Source organism: Lagopus muta, chromosome 17, assembly GCF_023343835.1.
Source record: "Lagopus muta isolate bLagMut1 chromosome 17, bLagMut1 primary, whole genome shotgun sequence".
Taxonomy (NCBI): Eukaryota; Metazoa; Chordata; class Aves; order Galliformes; family Phasianidae; genus Lagopus; species Lagopus muta.
The window spans coordinates 1243197-1259722 of record NC_064449.1 but is presented as its reverse complement, the minus strand read 5'-3'; the positions used below and the strand labels follow the sequence as shown (position 1 = coordinate 1259722).

General features: G+C 45.7%; 1 protein-coding gene across 1 annotated transcript; it reads left to right on the top strand.

The window, feature by feature from the left end:
- Positions 1-16: 16 nt before the first annotated feature.
- SPRING1 (SREBF pathway regulator in golgi 1) lies at positions 17-5018 on the top strand. The gene is made up of 5 exons (XM_048964392.1): positions 17-222; positions 305-461; positions 1591-1742; positions 2240-2353; positions 2704-5018. Exons 1-5 carry the CDS (start codon positions 112-114, stop codon positions 2785-2787), a joined length of 618 nt encoding a protein of 205 aa, XP_048820349.1. The 5' UTR covers positions 17-111; the 3' UTR covers positions 2788-5018.
- Positions 5019-16526: the final 11508 nt, after the last annotated feature.

Sequence of the window (16526 nt, the reverse complement as noted above, 5' to 3'; positions counted from 1 at the left end):
CGCGGCCCCGCCTCCCCCCGCCCCGCAGCCGGCGGAAGCGCTCGGCCGCGATCCCCGAGAGCGGCGCCGCCGCGGGAGGAGATGGCGATAGAGATGGCGGGCTGAGCCGCCATGGTGCCGTGCGGAGCCGTGCTGTGGCGGCGGCTGCTGAGGAAGCGCTGGGTCCTCGGCGTCGTCTTCGGGCTGTCCCTCGTGTATTTCCTCAGCAGCACCTTCAAGCAGGTCGGGGCTGGAGGAGGACGTGTGTTGGGGGGGGGTGGGGAAGAGCCAGTTTGTCTGGTTGCGCTGATGTCTCTCCTTGCAGGAAGAACGGACGGTGAGAGACCGGAACCTCCTTCAGGTGCAGGAGCACGAGCAGCCCATCCTATGGAAGGAGCAGTTCAGCTCGGGGAACGGCAGCCACCTGAGCAACCAGTGCCGGAATTCCGTGCAGGGGAAGCTGTTCATCACGGACGAGCTGGGTACGCTCGGTGCCGAATGCTTTGTAGCCTGTTTGAGTGCTGATGGGAGCGCCTGGTAACAAGGGCTCCTCATGGGGCCTCGCCTGTCGCTGTTTCCGTGGTTATATTAATGTGATGAGCGCAGCACCTGTGTGTGTGGCTGTGTGCTGTTTGCAGGGCTGCCTAGCATCCAACAAATGCCAGCTGCCCTCACGCAGCACCTAACGTGCAGTGCTGAACGCAGGCTGGGTGCTTGCAGGGCTATTTGCATCCTCTGCAGTGCGTTCCTGTGGTCAGGCATTAGCAGGAGTAATCGAGGAAACCTGATTGGCACAATTAGTGCTCAGCCGCAGCTAACAAGCTCATCTAACACTTGTAAACCCTGGGATATTTCTGTTTCAGGTTCTCAAATTAACTCCAGGTGTTCAGTGGGTGAAGCCTTTCCTACCATGGCATGTGCCTCAAGTTGCTCCAGTGCTGGGCTGTTCTTGGCCAGCAATGAAAGGCTGTATAAAAATAATGCTAATAAAAAACAGCACATCTTTTGTGCATCAATATTAAATGTAGCACTGCTGAGTTAATGCTCTCTGCTGATTCACCGAGCTCTCTAGAATCACTGGTGCCTTTCACAGTCTAGCAGGGGTGGTGCAGCTTCCATAAGGATGCATGCTGTGATTATAGGCTACTGAGGGCTCCTGTAAGCAGTGAGCATCACAGCTACTTTGTTTGCAGGAATCTAAGTCCCTTCTTCAAGATGAACTGTAAAGAGAGTTACCCAGATTCAGACCAGGTAAAGGAACATCTGTCAGTTTTGTTCCAATATAATCACCATGGTTACCCTTCCAGTGCCAGCAATAAAGTATGCCAATAAGATATAACGTAAATATTATGCACATCAGGAATGGTGCTCTGTATACTGTATTAATGAGGTTCATAGTAGTGTGCAGACAGCACCGAGCTCTTGCACAGCTCAGCTCTATGTTCGAGTACCATTTCAAATAATTGCTATGTAAGACTTCAGACAAATTGAGGAGGATCACAATAAAACAAATCTGTCAAGATTTGCAATGCATTTCTTCCTACCGCATTTCCATAGAACTTACATAGAGTAAGTCTTCTCATTTCTTTTTATTTTCGGTTTTTTTTTCAGGCTATATCTGTGAGAGGAAGGACTTGCTGGTCAATGGCTGTTGTAATGTCAACGTGCCCAGCACCAAGCTGTACAGCTGTGACAGCTGCCTTCCCAACGGCTGCTGCAGTGTGTATGAGTACTGTGTGTCCTGCTGCCTGCAGCCCAACAAGGTGCACAGACTTTCTTTTGCTTTTCAGCTGTGGCTAAAAGCTCTTGCTTGTCAGGAGCCTTTTCCTGAGAGGGGATGGTTCCTGCTCCATGAAGGGTGAGAGAAGCCTGTGGCAAGCTATAAATAAAAGCTTAACAAAAATAAACCAAAAAAATCCATCCTTTCCCTCTTGGAGAGAAAGTAGTGGGAGCTCTGCAGCAGTTGAGCTTTAGTGGCATTTATGTGTTTGCTGAAGGAAAGCAGCTGTAGAAAAGCCAGTCAGTACAAGAGCTGCCCTGTATTCTGCTGGCCAAGCAGAGAAAAAAGCTCCTCTGGATTCTCTTTCTCCTGCTGGGGTGTCATGATGTTAACTTTGAGGTGCTTGCTAGCAAGCAGCCCTGCTTGGAAGCTGTATTCCTCTGAGGTTTGAACTGCGTAGGCTATGGTGGGTTTTGAGTTCTTTATTGAAATAAGGTCTTTTTTTGATTGCCACTATTATTTTCTTGCTGACCATTGTAGCAACATCTTCTGGAACGTTTCTTGAACCGGGCAGCTATGGCTTTCCAAAACCTCTTCATGGCAGTGGAAGATCGTTTTGAGCTGTGTCTGGCGAAATGTAGGACTTCATCACAGGTAAGGCACAGGATGTGTAATATCTGAAAAGTACCCGTGGTCCTACCATTCGTTGGTCTGTTGTGCTTACAAAACGCTGTGCATTGGAGGTGTTGTGCAAATGGAATACTGAACAGAGCAATAGGGATGAATTGTTACTAGTTATGATTCAATGTGAAAATGCTGTAACGTAGAAACTGTATTTATACATGTTGGGAGCACGGTGATATTTGACTACGGAAGGTACTGTACTCTGTGGAAGAGTTTGGGAAGTTTTTGCATGCTTGTACTCTGGGTTTTAACCCTCAGTGAAGGGGTATGTTGTTACAGTACGTGTGAACTGTTTAAGTCTCTTCTTCTGTTCCCAACAGAGTGTGCAGCATGAGAACACCTATAGAGATCCAATTGCAAAGTACTGCTATGGAGAATATCCCCCCGAGCTGCTGCCTGTGTGAAAGCTGCATGATTTGAGCAGCAAGGTGAAGGAACTGGAGACCGGAATCCAAAAGAGCAAGACAACAGCTGCTGCTTTACAAGAGCCTCAGTGTAAATGGTTTACGGTATTGTCAGTGGCCAACCCGGAGGTGTACGGAGTAAGCAAGAGACTCAAGTTCTGTGGAACTGAATCTTGCTTTCTTCAGCTGATACTGTGCACCTGCTTTGGGGCACTAGAAGGGGTGTTCTTTGAATTGTTCTTCTACAGTAGCTTGTTTTTTAGGATGCATGGAGTGGATCTAGCCTATGAAATATCATAGAAAAAGAGTCTGATGTAGCTTTGCAGCTGTACCTGTAGGCTCAGTGGTCTCTGCAGTCCAGAGACTTCCCAGAATGGCAGTAATAATGACAGAACCTTTGCTTGTAGGGAGTAAAGCGTGCCTGTTGTTTCTCTGGAGTGCTATCCTGATGTGCATGGTGTACACTACATCTGTAATTATGAATTATTTATTCAGTTTATATGGATTTCCAGCTGGAAGCATTGATGCTTTGCATAACTAGTTGTTGATGCCTTTCAGCCTGTTTCTTTGTATCGTGTAAAAAGGATATTTTACATCCTTACTAAAATTGGTTGGTGTTTTTCCCTCCTTAATCTAAAGGATTTGTATTGGCTTTATGGCTATAGTGCTTATGTTCCCCTTAGTGAGTTTAAAGCATTTGAAACTCCAATGGAGTTGTTATCTGTCAAAGTCCCCTAGCATGAGAGAAGAGCAGAGGCCTCCCTGTGATGGGACCTTTACTGTCTGTAAGTGCTCCCCTTAGTTCTCTGCAGCAGTTTGCTTGAGGAGGAGCACAAGCCTTGCAAACAGCTCTTTGCCTGTCCACTCGCTGACAGGAAACAAAGAAGATTTATTTGCTTGAATTTGTTCAGGAGTCAGTAATTCAATTGTGCTTCACTTCTGGTTGTGCAGGAGGCAGAAGGGTGGAGTTCTTCCAGGATCCTTGCCTAATGATGTCCTTGTTCATGAAGTAAATATGCTAGAATGTTAGAATATGGTGCAGGCCCTTCTCTGAGGGCAGCTGTGTTGCGTGAGCTCGGTTAAACCATCAGGGTGTTTTACTTTGCTGTTTGACATGCTGCTCCCAAGTTTCAGCCTGACCAGAATGGCAGTGGAACTGAGTTGGTTCTCCCAGTTTTCTACAGTTGACTCCTTAAGTGAGGCTGCTCAGCACAGAGGAGATGGGTAGAGAATGTGTAAGATATTGACTAAATCTGTGCTTCCCTACATGTCACTATGTGAAGGCCAAGCACCAGACAAAACTGGGCTGTTTTTTGCTATGCAAAGCCTCATTTCCCCTGTTTTTACCCCAGCCATCTCTGTGCAGCAAGGCCACTTCAGGGATTCTGACTTTGCATATGCATGTTTAAACTGTTGCTTCCTATTCCCAGTCTAAAGGAGATTTTAAAGAATCTACAGAGACTTTATTAAAAAACAAGCATGATGGTGGAGTGTCCTTGTGCAAAAGATATCTGTACAATGCTACAGCAAGATATCCTGTGTTTCCAATTAAAATTCTCTGTGATATAAACAAGTAGTGTTACCAACCACCTGATAAAATCCACTTGCATTGTTTTCATTGTTCTTTCCCAGAACTCATCAAGTGAGACATTGACTCCGTCAGCAGATTTTCTTGAAAGTCTTGTTTCTCCCAAGGCTGCAGCGTGAGCAGTTTATCAGGATGGAAACAACTCCCCTTTGCTGCCATCCCATGGCAAGTTGCTGCAGCAAGCATCATGCAGGGTGAAGGTGCAATATGAAATGCTGTCTTAAGAGGGTAGCAGAGGTTACTCGCGTCTCTTTTCAGTGTTAAAGAGATTCTTCACCTCCCTTCCACACTTCATAAGTGAAGGCCATGGGGTTGGTCTTGTTATATCATTCCTACTGGGATGTGTTCCCACGTGTCACATCGCTGCGCAAAGATCGAGGTACTGATGGCTTACCCTGGATTTCTTTCCCAGCTTGGTATTTATTCTTCTGCTGGTGATATCTCTGCCTTGAAGCAGTAACTGAGAAATCATAAGAACCAACTTAACGTGGATGGCTTTAGTGGGAGTTCCTGCTCCCTCTCAGAGTGTGTTCAGCAGTGTGTTGTAACCACTGCCCATTCGCTGGGGCAGAGAGTGCATCTTCCTTCCCTGGTTGTTAAATGCTGTGTGTTAAGTCATTAAAAATGTATCTGTGTTCCAAAATGCTGCTGCTTCTCGTGTCTTTCCTTGATTCTACAACAGAACTAGATTTGTCATTTATAATAATATTAATACCAGTGAGAAATGCCAGCAGTATGAGGAACAGGTATGATATTTGGCTATCCCAATTTGGAAAGAGAAACCTATGGCACAGGGTGAAGTAGTAATCACTACAGCTGCTTTAGCTGAACTTGAGTCTTTGGCCTTGAAACCACATGCTGTGCTGCTCTGTGATGGTGGTGGTAGGAGAACTGGATGAAGAATTCTTCACATGGTGGACCAGAGTTCTGGTTTGAGGCCTGTACAAAACTTCTGATGAGTTGGGGGTCATGGTTTCTACACTTGCAATCTCACTCACAGTTGCAGTTTGTCACTTGAGCTCCTTGCAGTGCTGAGGCTCTAATCGCTCAGAGGAATTTCAGGCAAACTAAGTGAGGATTAATGGATTGTCAGTTCTGAATATAAAGCAAATCTTCAACACCAGTCTTACTTCTGACATGCTTTCAAAAGTGCTTTTCTGACTGTCATCGGCATTTTGCTGGACAAGCTTGAGGTTTAGGATTTGTTCTGTCTTGTGCTAGTCACTTAAACTGCAAACAGACTGGTTCCTTTAGCTTAGCTCCTTAGTGTGGTATTTGTTCTTTGGTTATTCCAGTCTAGAAGAGGTGGGGGAGGAAGCAAAAAGAATTCTCTAACTCAGCAGGTCAACAAAAATGGAGTACAGCAAGTTACTGGTGCTTTAATTAAAGTCCTCTACATCGTTTTACAACCTGGGGCAAACAACTACATGCAGAATAGGGAAAAATGCCAGCTTCAGAACCTGCGGGGAGTGATGTGAGAGTGCACAGCTGTTCATTTTTTGATCAATATCTGATTAAAGAGACATTTCTAACTAATATTTTCTAAGAAATCTGACTTGGGACAATGTGTGTTACCTACATGATGATTTCTGTTTTTGAGGCAATCAGGTTACAAGAGATTTTCCTTAATAAATCATTGTAGTAGTTTAGAAATACAGGTCTTAGTCCAGAATTCTCAGCATGCCTTCAGATTGAGGTACGTTTGTTGCTGTGACCTGTTGCTTCACCTTGCAGTAATTGGACAGATCAGTATGATGGAAAAAGGGGCTTCACCAGAGGTGTAACGACAGAAGGATGATAGAAAGGTGCTATAAAAGAAGGAAAGAAGGTTGCTCACCTGTATCAGAAGATTCCAGGTTCACAGAGGAGAGCTTCACTATGGAGGAACCTTCAGAAAGAGAGCCTTCCCCAGGGCCAGCCAGCCCTTCAGTGAGGCCTAAGAGAGGCGCAGCCAGGCTCCATCCCTTCCTATCACAGCTGAATTGCCTTCACCTGTGCTCCCAGGGCTGACCGGCTCCTTTCCCCAGCTGCTCCATCAGTGCTGCAGGCTGGGACTCAGCAGCTCCCATACACACCTATGGTGTAACACAAAGTCACAGAACAGAGAAAAGTAAAAACTATTCCAGCTGAGAAGCTTGTATTGTAGAAACCCTTCTAGTGTGTACTTCAGTTAAGAGAACAGAATACAAATTATAGCTGCAAAAGAACTGGAGGCAGCTGTTGGTTCACCTGTAGTTTTCCATGGGCAAGATTACAGTTAATCTGTTTCTGTTGTTAATGGTTGAACTCAGGGATGGCAGATGATTTCTTGTCAGTTTAACAAAGCTTCCAATAAAATGCAGCTCACATTTATCCAGTGTGTTCTCTGTCTCTCTGAATGCACCTTCAGAGTGGGAATCAAGGTGAATGCAGATCAGACGCCAACTATTTATGTTCTGTTCCTGCCCTGCACAGAATCTGTTTAAGTTCCTTGGAGCCAGAAGACAACTCCACTCAGGTAGTTTGGATTGCTTCTAATCATGGCTTCACAAGAAGCATCTCATGTGCCTTTTGGTATGAGTAGAATAGCTTGAGTTGGAAAGAACTTCAACTATCACCTGTTTCCAGCTGCTGCCAGGGCAGGGCTGCCTAACACTGCAGCAGGCACCAGCTCAGGCTGCCCAGAGCCTCATCCATGGCCTTGGGCACCTCCAGGATGGAACACCCACAGCTCTGTGGGCAGCCTGGGCCAGTGCCTCACTGCCCACAGTGAACATTTCCCTGACATCTAATCTACATCTCCCCTCTTTAAGCTTTAAACCATTCTCCCTTGTCCTATCACTACCTACCTGTGTAAAAAGTTGATTTTTTTCCTGCTTTAAGCTCCCTTTAAAGATTGGAAATAGTAATGCTGTCGTCCTTGTGTGTAGGAAGTGACACGTTGGAGAAGTGGGTGAAGATAGGCTGAGCACCTGACTTGGAGCCAATGTGACATCCGAGGCTGTAGGCATGTGCATCCATTGGCTTTGTGACACCGGTGGGGCAGCGTGCCCATCAGTCCCAGCTGCTGGAGGTCTCACGGAGATGAGAATCAACAGCGCTCTGACTGACATCAACACCGACGTGCTGCTTTATCTCAGCAGGAGATTTGATTACTTGGAGGCTTCCTTGGTCTGACTGCCTGCTGTGGTGTTTTGGTTAAAACAAGGCTCCCATATTCTAAGATGGAAGGAACGGGAACATCGAACCACCCCCTCACACACCTCTGCTTTCCTCCTCTCTTTCCCACCTGCTCCTCTTTCTGCTCTTTGTCCCACTGTCAATCTAAACTCGCTTTCATTTTTCTGCTCTGGTTCCTCTTGATTTTTTTTTCCCTCAGGCAGGCCCTTACATCTTCTTTCCTTCCCCCTGCTTTGCTTTGGGTCCATCTCACTGAAGGTTGAAACAGAACACAGGAATCTTCACTCCTAGAGGAAATGTTCCTTTTCCTAGTAAGCAAAGGTATTACAGTACTATCCCTGCTTTTGAGGCAATAGAGTATCTCTATTCTGATCCTTCCTTTTCAATTTCTCTTCACCCCTCTTTGATCAGGCAATAGCTGTTGCTCCCAGTTTTCTCAGCCTGCCTTTGCTTTGAGTATTTATGCAAAATTTCATGGCATCATGGTTGCAGTTTGTGTTAAAGGGCACCTTGACACCTAACCAGAGTTCTGGGAGAGAAATGTGGAGCTCTTCCATGCTGTCATGTGGGATGGGAAGCAGAGCAGGATCATTGCTGCTTCTCCCATGCTTCCCCTAAGAACTCAAATCTGGGTCCCATTGAGAAAATACGTCTCTGATGTATGGGTTTGTATGTGGTTAAACCACATGGCTCAAAAATGGCACCAGCATCAGTTATGTCAGAATGAACCCAGATGAACTGCACTGTGGGCCTCCCTCCCTCTGTGTGGAAGCCCAGCCCTATGCTGAAGAGTAATGCCACAAAAATAAATACATACATAGGACAATTGTAAGTTCAAGCTGGGCTTTATGTGCATCATGTGTATTCCTGTTGGTGAAAGATTTGCAGTTGGAAGTGAGATGAATCAGTGATGCCTCCCTGGAGGCATTCAAGGCCAGGCTGGATGTGGCTCTGGGCAGCCTGGTCTGGTGGTTGGCGACCCTGCACACAGCAGGGGGTTGGAACTGGATGAGCACTGTGGTCCTTTTCAACACAGGCCATTCTATCATTCTGTGATATGATTCTATGATGCACAAAGACCAGCACAGCGTTAAACCCAGATGTTCAGTGGTTGCAAGGGAGGTCACACCATCATCACACCATGATGAGCTTAAAAATAAGTGAGAGGCTGTGGCTGTTTATTGTCTGGAGGTGAGTACTGAAGTCACAGTGCTTCAAGTTCCTCTTTACAACTGTAGGGGTCTCATTTTTCCTTTCTTGTGTGGAGCTGTGGTTTCTGTGTGTCTGCTTTCCTGCAACAAATGAGATTTGTGAGTTGGCAACAAGGAAAACCCTGTTATCTGCAGTGTGAATACAGCAAAAATCCAACTGCGCCCTGTAGGAGCATAATTTTTTTCTGTGCAGCAAATAGAAAGTCTTTTGTTGTTTTGGGTTTGGCTTTTTTGGGGGCAGGCAGCAATACAAGTAATAGCTATGGAGGATCTGTTAAGGAACTGTAATTGTTAGGAAATCCTGAGTCCTACAACACAAAGAATAGTGGGGAGCTGCTGCAATTGTTTGGAATGCCATAAGTGCTATAAGCTGCGTACAGATGCAGAGATGTGGACCTCCTTGGGCTTCTGCTTGGGTAGTTTCCATAGTTAAGTTTCCATAGTAGTTCCCATTGTGTAGTTTCCATAGGAAAGCTGATATACTTTGTCCTTAAACCAGGATTTGCAGTGGAAACACTGCCACAGAACAGGCCATTAAAGCAAATCAAGGCATCCATCTGTGAGGCTCAGTGAAACATTGTGTGATGTGACACTGTATGCAGTTGTCATGGCCCTGCCACATCAAGGTTAGAATGGGAAGGTGAGTGGCTGGCACTCGCTCCATCAAACAGAGATGTTGGTTTTGCAGGTAGCCCAGGCAGGGTGAGGCCTGCATGCCCTGTTGCTTCTAACAACCACATAATGAATATGCTTCCAGAATTCCTGCTTCTCGTAGTGGAAGCTGCAGCTGTCTGTGATCAGTGTCTCTGTCAAGGGAAAGTGAGGTGTAGTTAATTCAGGTCTGCTCAACACAGATGTATTGATCAGGGCTCTCCTTCCCGTGGCCGGATGTCTGCCATCGCAGTGCATCAAACTGGGATGGCAAAAACAAGGGCATGTTGCCTCAAAGCTGGAAGTGATGATGCTGTACAGGGCAGCTTCAGTGCCGAGCCTCAGCAGCTCCAGAGCAATTCTGCTCCAGCCTTCAGAGGGTCAGGAAGACACTAAAATAAAATGAAAAGGGCGCATCTTGTGCATGTCATTGCAAATACACTGCGTGAGTAGCTATAAAGTTAAAACCATGGTTCCACGTGAGCAGCTTGTGCTGGATCACAGGATTTCAGGCAAAAAATGGGCAAAACAAGACCTGTTCATGGCATGTGGGAGAAGTTACATGGGGCTGCTTGCAGAGGTACTGAAGGTTGCAAGAATTAGATGGAGCGGACGCTTCCTCCTTTTCTACTAGCAGTACTTGGATGTGGGTGATGAGAGGCTTTATAGCTACTAGTTTTCATATTGCAGTGTGTTGTTTCAAACAAAACTAGAAATCCTCGTATTCTGGTTTTGTATTATACGCTGTGATGACATTTTGTGTCTGCAGAGGTGCCCCACTTGTTGTCCTTCTCCCACTTTTCCTTCCTGCCAGTTTTCCCAAATAGCTGCGCCTGTTTTTTTCATGTGTTGCACAAAGATGGACACCCACAGTTTCTGTCCAGCCTCATGCTATTAGCACAGAGCAGTATGGCTCAATGGCTCTCACACTTCTCATTGCACAGGGACATTTGGTGCAATAGGACTGTCTTCTGGGGCTGTCACCAGTAGCTTTGGATTTTCCACACCTCCTGTTTTATCTCAGCGTGCAATACTGCAGTCCTCATCTTTCCAGAAGGGCTGTTAAGGGTGCAGTGCTGTCAGCCCCTCTCATCCCCAGTTTGTTCTAAGAGCTCGCAGAGCTGAGTGCTGGCACGCTGAGCACCATGAAGGACCATCCTTTGACCAGTGGCAGTCCTCCTTCCCACCGGTAGCATCACTCCTGTCAGCTATTGGCTTTTACTCCTGTACCCAAAGGGAAGGTTTTTACCCTTCCTGCATTTTTTGCTGCTGTTGCCTGAGCTTCTATCCTCAGTGCAACCCTTCGCTCTTGTCAATGTCATCTCCTTCAGCCGTGTTTACTGCAGCACACTTTTTGTCTCATCACTGTGATTATATCAGCTCCTGTGGTTGTACTTTAACCTCATTACTGAAATAAAGTTAACATTAATGAGAGTCATCCAGCTGAACTTTTGCTCACCTTGCTGGAAATTTATTCTAATGATGGAAAGGAGATGCGTGTGGATCTGTGTAAAGCCAGCTTTTTTCTCACCCCCACCTCACTACCTACCATGCGTTAAGTGAAGTATGTTGTTACTAAGTGCAGATGATGCAAAAGAATCCAAATACATTATCCAGCATTAGTGAGGACAACCTATACTGATTAAACGCTGCTCTGCTGCACAATTCCTTTATGACTGAAGGTTCAGTGTCAATGCTGTGTCTGGGAAAGGTTTCTTCTGTTTGGCTCCCATGGTAAATTAGCTCTACAGCTCTTGGGGATGCTACGGGGCATGCTAGGAAAGCTGAAGTCATTACCACGTGTTTACAGTACCTATAAATGAGGTGTAGCACTGAGGGAGAGGTGGGAATCGTTCACAAAAAACAGAGCAAGGCTTCAAGCTGAAAGAAGAAACATATTTAGATAAGCAGAAGTTAATGAGATGTGACAAACTGCATGGTGCTTGTGCTGGGTGAAGAGGTTCATGAGATCTCTTTTCTGATCAGAATTTAGATTTACCATAAGAGCAGCCATGCTACTACTGGTTGCTGCAAGGGAAGACATTTTGGTGGAGGTGGTTTGGCTTTTTGGTCTCTTGTTGCCTTGCTTGCTTTTAGTTTTGGTTTGTTCATCTGTTCTAGTGAAAGACTGGAGAAAAAGGATTCTCTTTTCATTAAGTCCTCTTACACACAGCTGCTGTGACATGGTTCTGAGCTGTCTGAGGCCACAGCACAGGTTAATGGGGAAGGTACTACCACTGACTGAAAGGACTGCATCCTCTGAATGTGTTCCTCTTTCATGTTATCCTTAAATTGTTCCCTTCTTATGCATCAAAGTATTGTGAGCCGGATTAGTTTAAGGTGACCAAAATATTTCTTGCAGAAAATTTTCAAAATTTCAGAAAAAATATCAGAAAATAAAGATGTTGTTCACTCCAGACAATGCTGAGAGCAGACAAACTCCTTTCTTTTTATAAATATAAAGATATGTCTTGCTAAAGAATGCCTCTGGCTTGCATGGCAGACCTTAGAATGCTTTCAGATGCTTGCTTTAGGCTCTCAAATAAGAAAAGTGATCCAAGAAATACCAAAGCGTGGTTTAATCTGAAGAAGGAGAGAAATGTCGTAGGGACGTTCTGACCTGTTTCGAATTCCAGGCTGTAGGAGTGTTTCCTCCCTTGTATAGGTTTGTGATTTGTAGCAGAGAGTTCCCAAGGACGAGGACGCAGCCGTGTCACCAACAGAGATGCTCTCCACTGGGAGGGCTGCCCAAGTTAGCCTTTTCAAATGTCAAACTCCTAAGCAAAATAGATAAAGTTGGATCAAGGTAACCCTTTACAAAGGTTGGTGAAATAACATGATCGCCCTTTGGCAGAGGGAAGGACTTGAAACACAGTGTTTAAGAGACATCAGTGTTGACAGGAGATGGAGCACGAGGACTCGGGTACCCATTGCTGGTGGTCAGGTTGCTGTCCTGCTCTGCCTTGAGGAGATACTGGACCTCCCTGTCTGAGGTTGTGGCTGCTGTGCCTGGAAACAGCACTGACTCATGTCAATGGTAGCGAACTCTTTGAATTAGTAGGTTGAAATATGCCTTATGAAATAATATGTATGTTTAGTTGGAGAGATTTTTAAAAGACCCTATCTTAAACCAGCCTTTGGTATGGACACAGACAAAATGAAGCAGGATCTGTGTAGGAAAGGTGAATTAAATAACGTCCACTTCACGTTTCATGGCCATTCCTACTGGTCCTGCAAGTGCTCTGTTTGGAAAATAGTCTCTGTCAGCTGCAGGTGTTTGCTGCACAGATTGTTCTTTTCCCTTTACGTGCACATCTCCTTCTTCTCCCACCTGCTGCCCAGCTTGGCTTTTCCTCATCTTGGTGCCCAGGAAGTGCCAGTGTCTGCTTGAATGAGCTGTGCTATAAATCAAAGTGTCATCACTTAGCTGGCAGAAGTGATTTAATTAAAGCGTCATACCGTCCCCGGAGCCTCTCCCCACCTGACTGCTAATCAACCTTCATCAGCAGGAGGAAAACGTGACCCTTCTTAGAACTGAGCCGGAGAGATGGAAGGAGAGACTGCTAATTGCAGTTGCAGAGATCAGCCTCGTCACTTGTCTCTGATCTGTAAGCTGTTTCTTCAAATACTGCTGTCCTGGTCTTTGCAAGCTCCATTCATAGAGGAATTATTTAGCATCATATCAGCCTCCTCTTTCCTTCAAAAATCTGTTTGCCTGATGAGACATTTAACAGCATCCTATTGTGCATGTAAGTATTGGAGCAACTTTTTATGTCCTGAGTGCTGCTGTAGCTGGAATGAGCAGTTTATACGTAAGTATTTTCTGTGCACTGTGAATGCACTCCTAGTTAGGTGGTGCTGTACAGTTAACACTGCAGATCACTAAGCCAAAAATGGTCATGCCAGCATGGAATTACAGAGCAGACACTATTAGACATCGCTGTCCTGTGTCAGCTGCTGAATAATTAGTTGATGATTTTTATTTCTTGTGTGATAGTGATGATTTCTGTGTGAGCCAGGGTCCTGTTTGAGTTTGGTGTCCCCATCACATAGGGCTGCAGCTGTGGTGATGGGAATCTCAGCCTCCATCCACAGGGTCACGTGAGCAGAAGGGAATTGGAGGAGTGTCGTACGTGAGATGATTGCAATACAATCATTTCTGCTTGATTTGTTTTATTTTTATTTATTTACTTCACCATTTCTACAGGCATCGCACGGTTCCGCTCTGCTTTCGGAGCCTACAGCAGTGTCTCATTGTGGATTTTGGGCGAGCCAGTGAGCCCAACAAGCTGCTTTGTGCTGCTCCTCAACCTGCAGTATGGACGTCAGCTACAGCAGCACTCCTTCAGTTCCATCCTTGCACAAGGCTCAGCCTCGGGGCTGGGTGCTCTGCAATCTGACTGCAGCCATTGCCATAATGGTTAAGCAGCTGTTTCCTTTGCAAGTCTATAATTTTGAGGGTTTATTACATGGACATAAAAGTCCTCTCCAGGCAGAGATCTGGCAGACACAACCCAGCCAGGGAGCTGTTGAATCATTTGTTAGTTAGTTTGGTTTTGCATCTGCTGGGCATTTTTATTTTTTTTTATATTTTGTGTAGTAGGCAGCAAAAGACACAACTGCAGTCATTCCCAATCGTCTGCCATTAAGGTCTTCATTGATATTTGTTTTATGACCAGTTATTTATGATTTATTTAAAGAAACAAACGAAGATTACAATATTAAGAGCATTTCCCACATAAGCACACGCAGCACTCAAATAGCAGCTTCTTCCAACACTTCACTGATCTTGTTTAATGCACGTGCTTTATTTTGCTTAATTCCCACAAACTGCTGCTCTATGATTGCTCATTGCTGGCTCTGTTGCTTTCTGTTGGGGTACTCTGCTGATTCAGTAGACAGAGACAGTGCTCACTGCATAGATTTGCTGCTGTTCCTGTTCTTTCCCCAGCTTTCTTGACACAAATTCTGGAAGCAAGCTGCATTCATTCTGTCTCTTCTTGGGGATTTGAACTGAGAACTTTTAAGGCCATGGAATTACTGCAGGGTTATCCCAATACAAACAGCAGCAGTTTGTGCTTATTGATGGAATCTGTTTATTTATTTAGCTATTTATTAAGGAGGTGCTGTTTGATATGGCATGAGTAAATTTGATCTCTGAAAGGAAACGTGTCCTCAGGCTTTCTAAAGTTCTACATCTTCCCTTATTTCTAGTGTTTAAGCCACACCTGAACTGATTTAAAAGCAAGATGCACCAATACCCATAGCAACGGATGCCAAATGAAAGTCTCTCTCTTTGTATGATTTAGACTGGGGCACAGGGACTGAGCCTTGTCATAAGGATTGGGCTGCAGGTGAGCAAATGGAGCCCTTCCTTAGCAGGCAGTTGGGTGTGAGTGACTGTCATTGCTTGCAGAATCTGAGCTTTTAAGTGCTACACCTGTGCGTTGTGGTTTCTGTCCTCCTAAATAACACTGGCAGTAAAAACGGAGTTGTCACCTGTCCATTTCCCACCCTGTGTTGAAAAATGTCTTAAGGACTTCTTTCACAGAGGGGAAAGCAGCTGTGGGTATGTTTTCATCTCACTTCTTTGGTGAGCCCAAAACGTGGCATAGGGAATTGCTGCACAGGTGTTACATGCTGAGAAAAGGAAAAGTTGCTCGTCCTTCATCAGTGACCTGGATGAAGGGATGGAGCCAATTTGCTGATGGTGCAAAGCTGGGAGGAGCGGCTGACACACCAGAAGGCTGTGCTGCCTTCAGCCAGACCTGGACAGGCTGAGAGTTGGGTGGAGAGGAACCTGATGAGGTTCAAGGAAAGCGCAGAGTCCTACACTTGTACATCTGTACAGGTTAGGGGCTGAGCTGCTGGAAAGGAGCTCTGCAGAGAAGGACCTGAGCATCCTGGTGGACAGCAGGGTGACCAGGAGGCAGCAGTGTGCCCTGGGAGCCAAGAAGGACAATGGTGTCAGTGAGTGCATTGCCAGCAGGTCAAGGGAGGTTTTCCTCAGCTCTGCCCTGGGGAGGCCATATCTGCAGCATGGTGTCCAGTTTTGGGCTCCTCAGTTCAAAAAAAGGCAGGGATCTCCTAGAAAGAGCCCAGTGGAGGGCCATAAAGATGACAAGAGGCATGGTGTATCTCCCTGATGAGGAGAGAGCTCTCAGCCATGGGGCTGTTCAGCCCGGAGAAGAGAAGGCTGAGAGGGGATCTGATCAATGCCTGTTAATATCTCAGGGGTGATGCCAAGAGAACGGGGCCAGGGCTCTTTTTGGTGATGCCCAGTGACAGGACAAGGGGCAATGGGCACAAACTGGAACACAGAAAGTTCATCTGAATATGAGAAAGACTTCTAAACTTTGAGAGTGACACAGCTCCAGAACAAGCATCCCAGAGGTGGCAGAATCTCTTCCTCTGGAGATATTCAAGACCCACCTGGATGTCTTCCTGCTCAACCTGCAGCAGGGATCTGCTTTAGCAGTGGGGTTGGACTAGACAGTCTCCAGAGATCTCTTCCCAAGGCTATGATTCCATGATTCTCATCTCACCGTTGAGGTTGGAGCAATATGATCAGATGTTTGTGACCAGAAGATGCTGCACGGAGGAGCACACAGAGCTGTGGATGTGCACCTTCTGCGTGCCACCAGGACCCTTCAAGCTGCATCCAAGGCTCCTTGTGTGCTCCTTGTGAAAGCTGGCTGCTGCACAGGCAGGAAGGCTTGTGCTTTAGAACAGGCATCCCACAGTTCTGTCATTGTTATCACAACAACCACTGGGTCAACCAGGAGTTCATAAGTACTTACTGACTACTTACGTACTTACTTACTACTTCTCCTACGTGAAGATGTCACATCAACAACTTTCTATGTATATATTATTATTATTTTTTTACAATAAAATGGCTTTTTAACAAAATGAAAAAACAAATCAGTTTTGTTTTAAGACAGATTATTTAACACCTTTCCTTAAATTTTGTATGTTATACAGAACTTAAGCTTGCTCCACATAGCAAACAGAAGAATAAGTCGTCTTTTCTGCAACGAATTTTCAGATGGATGGATAACATACCTGGGAGAGGATTGGGCTGAGAAGAAAGCTGCCCCTTCTGTGGGGAGTGGAGAAGAGGATTGTCA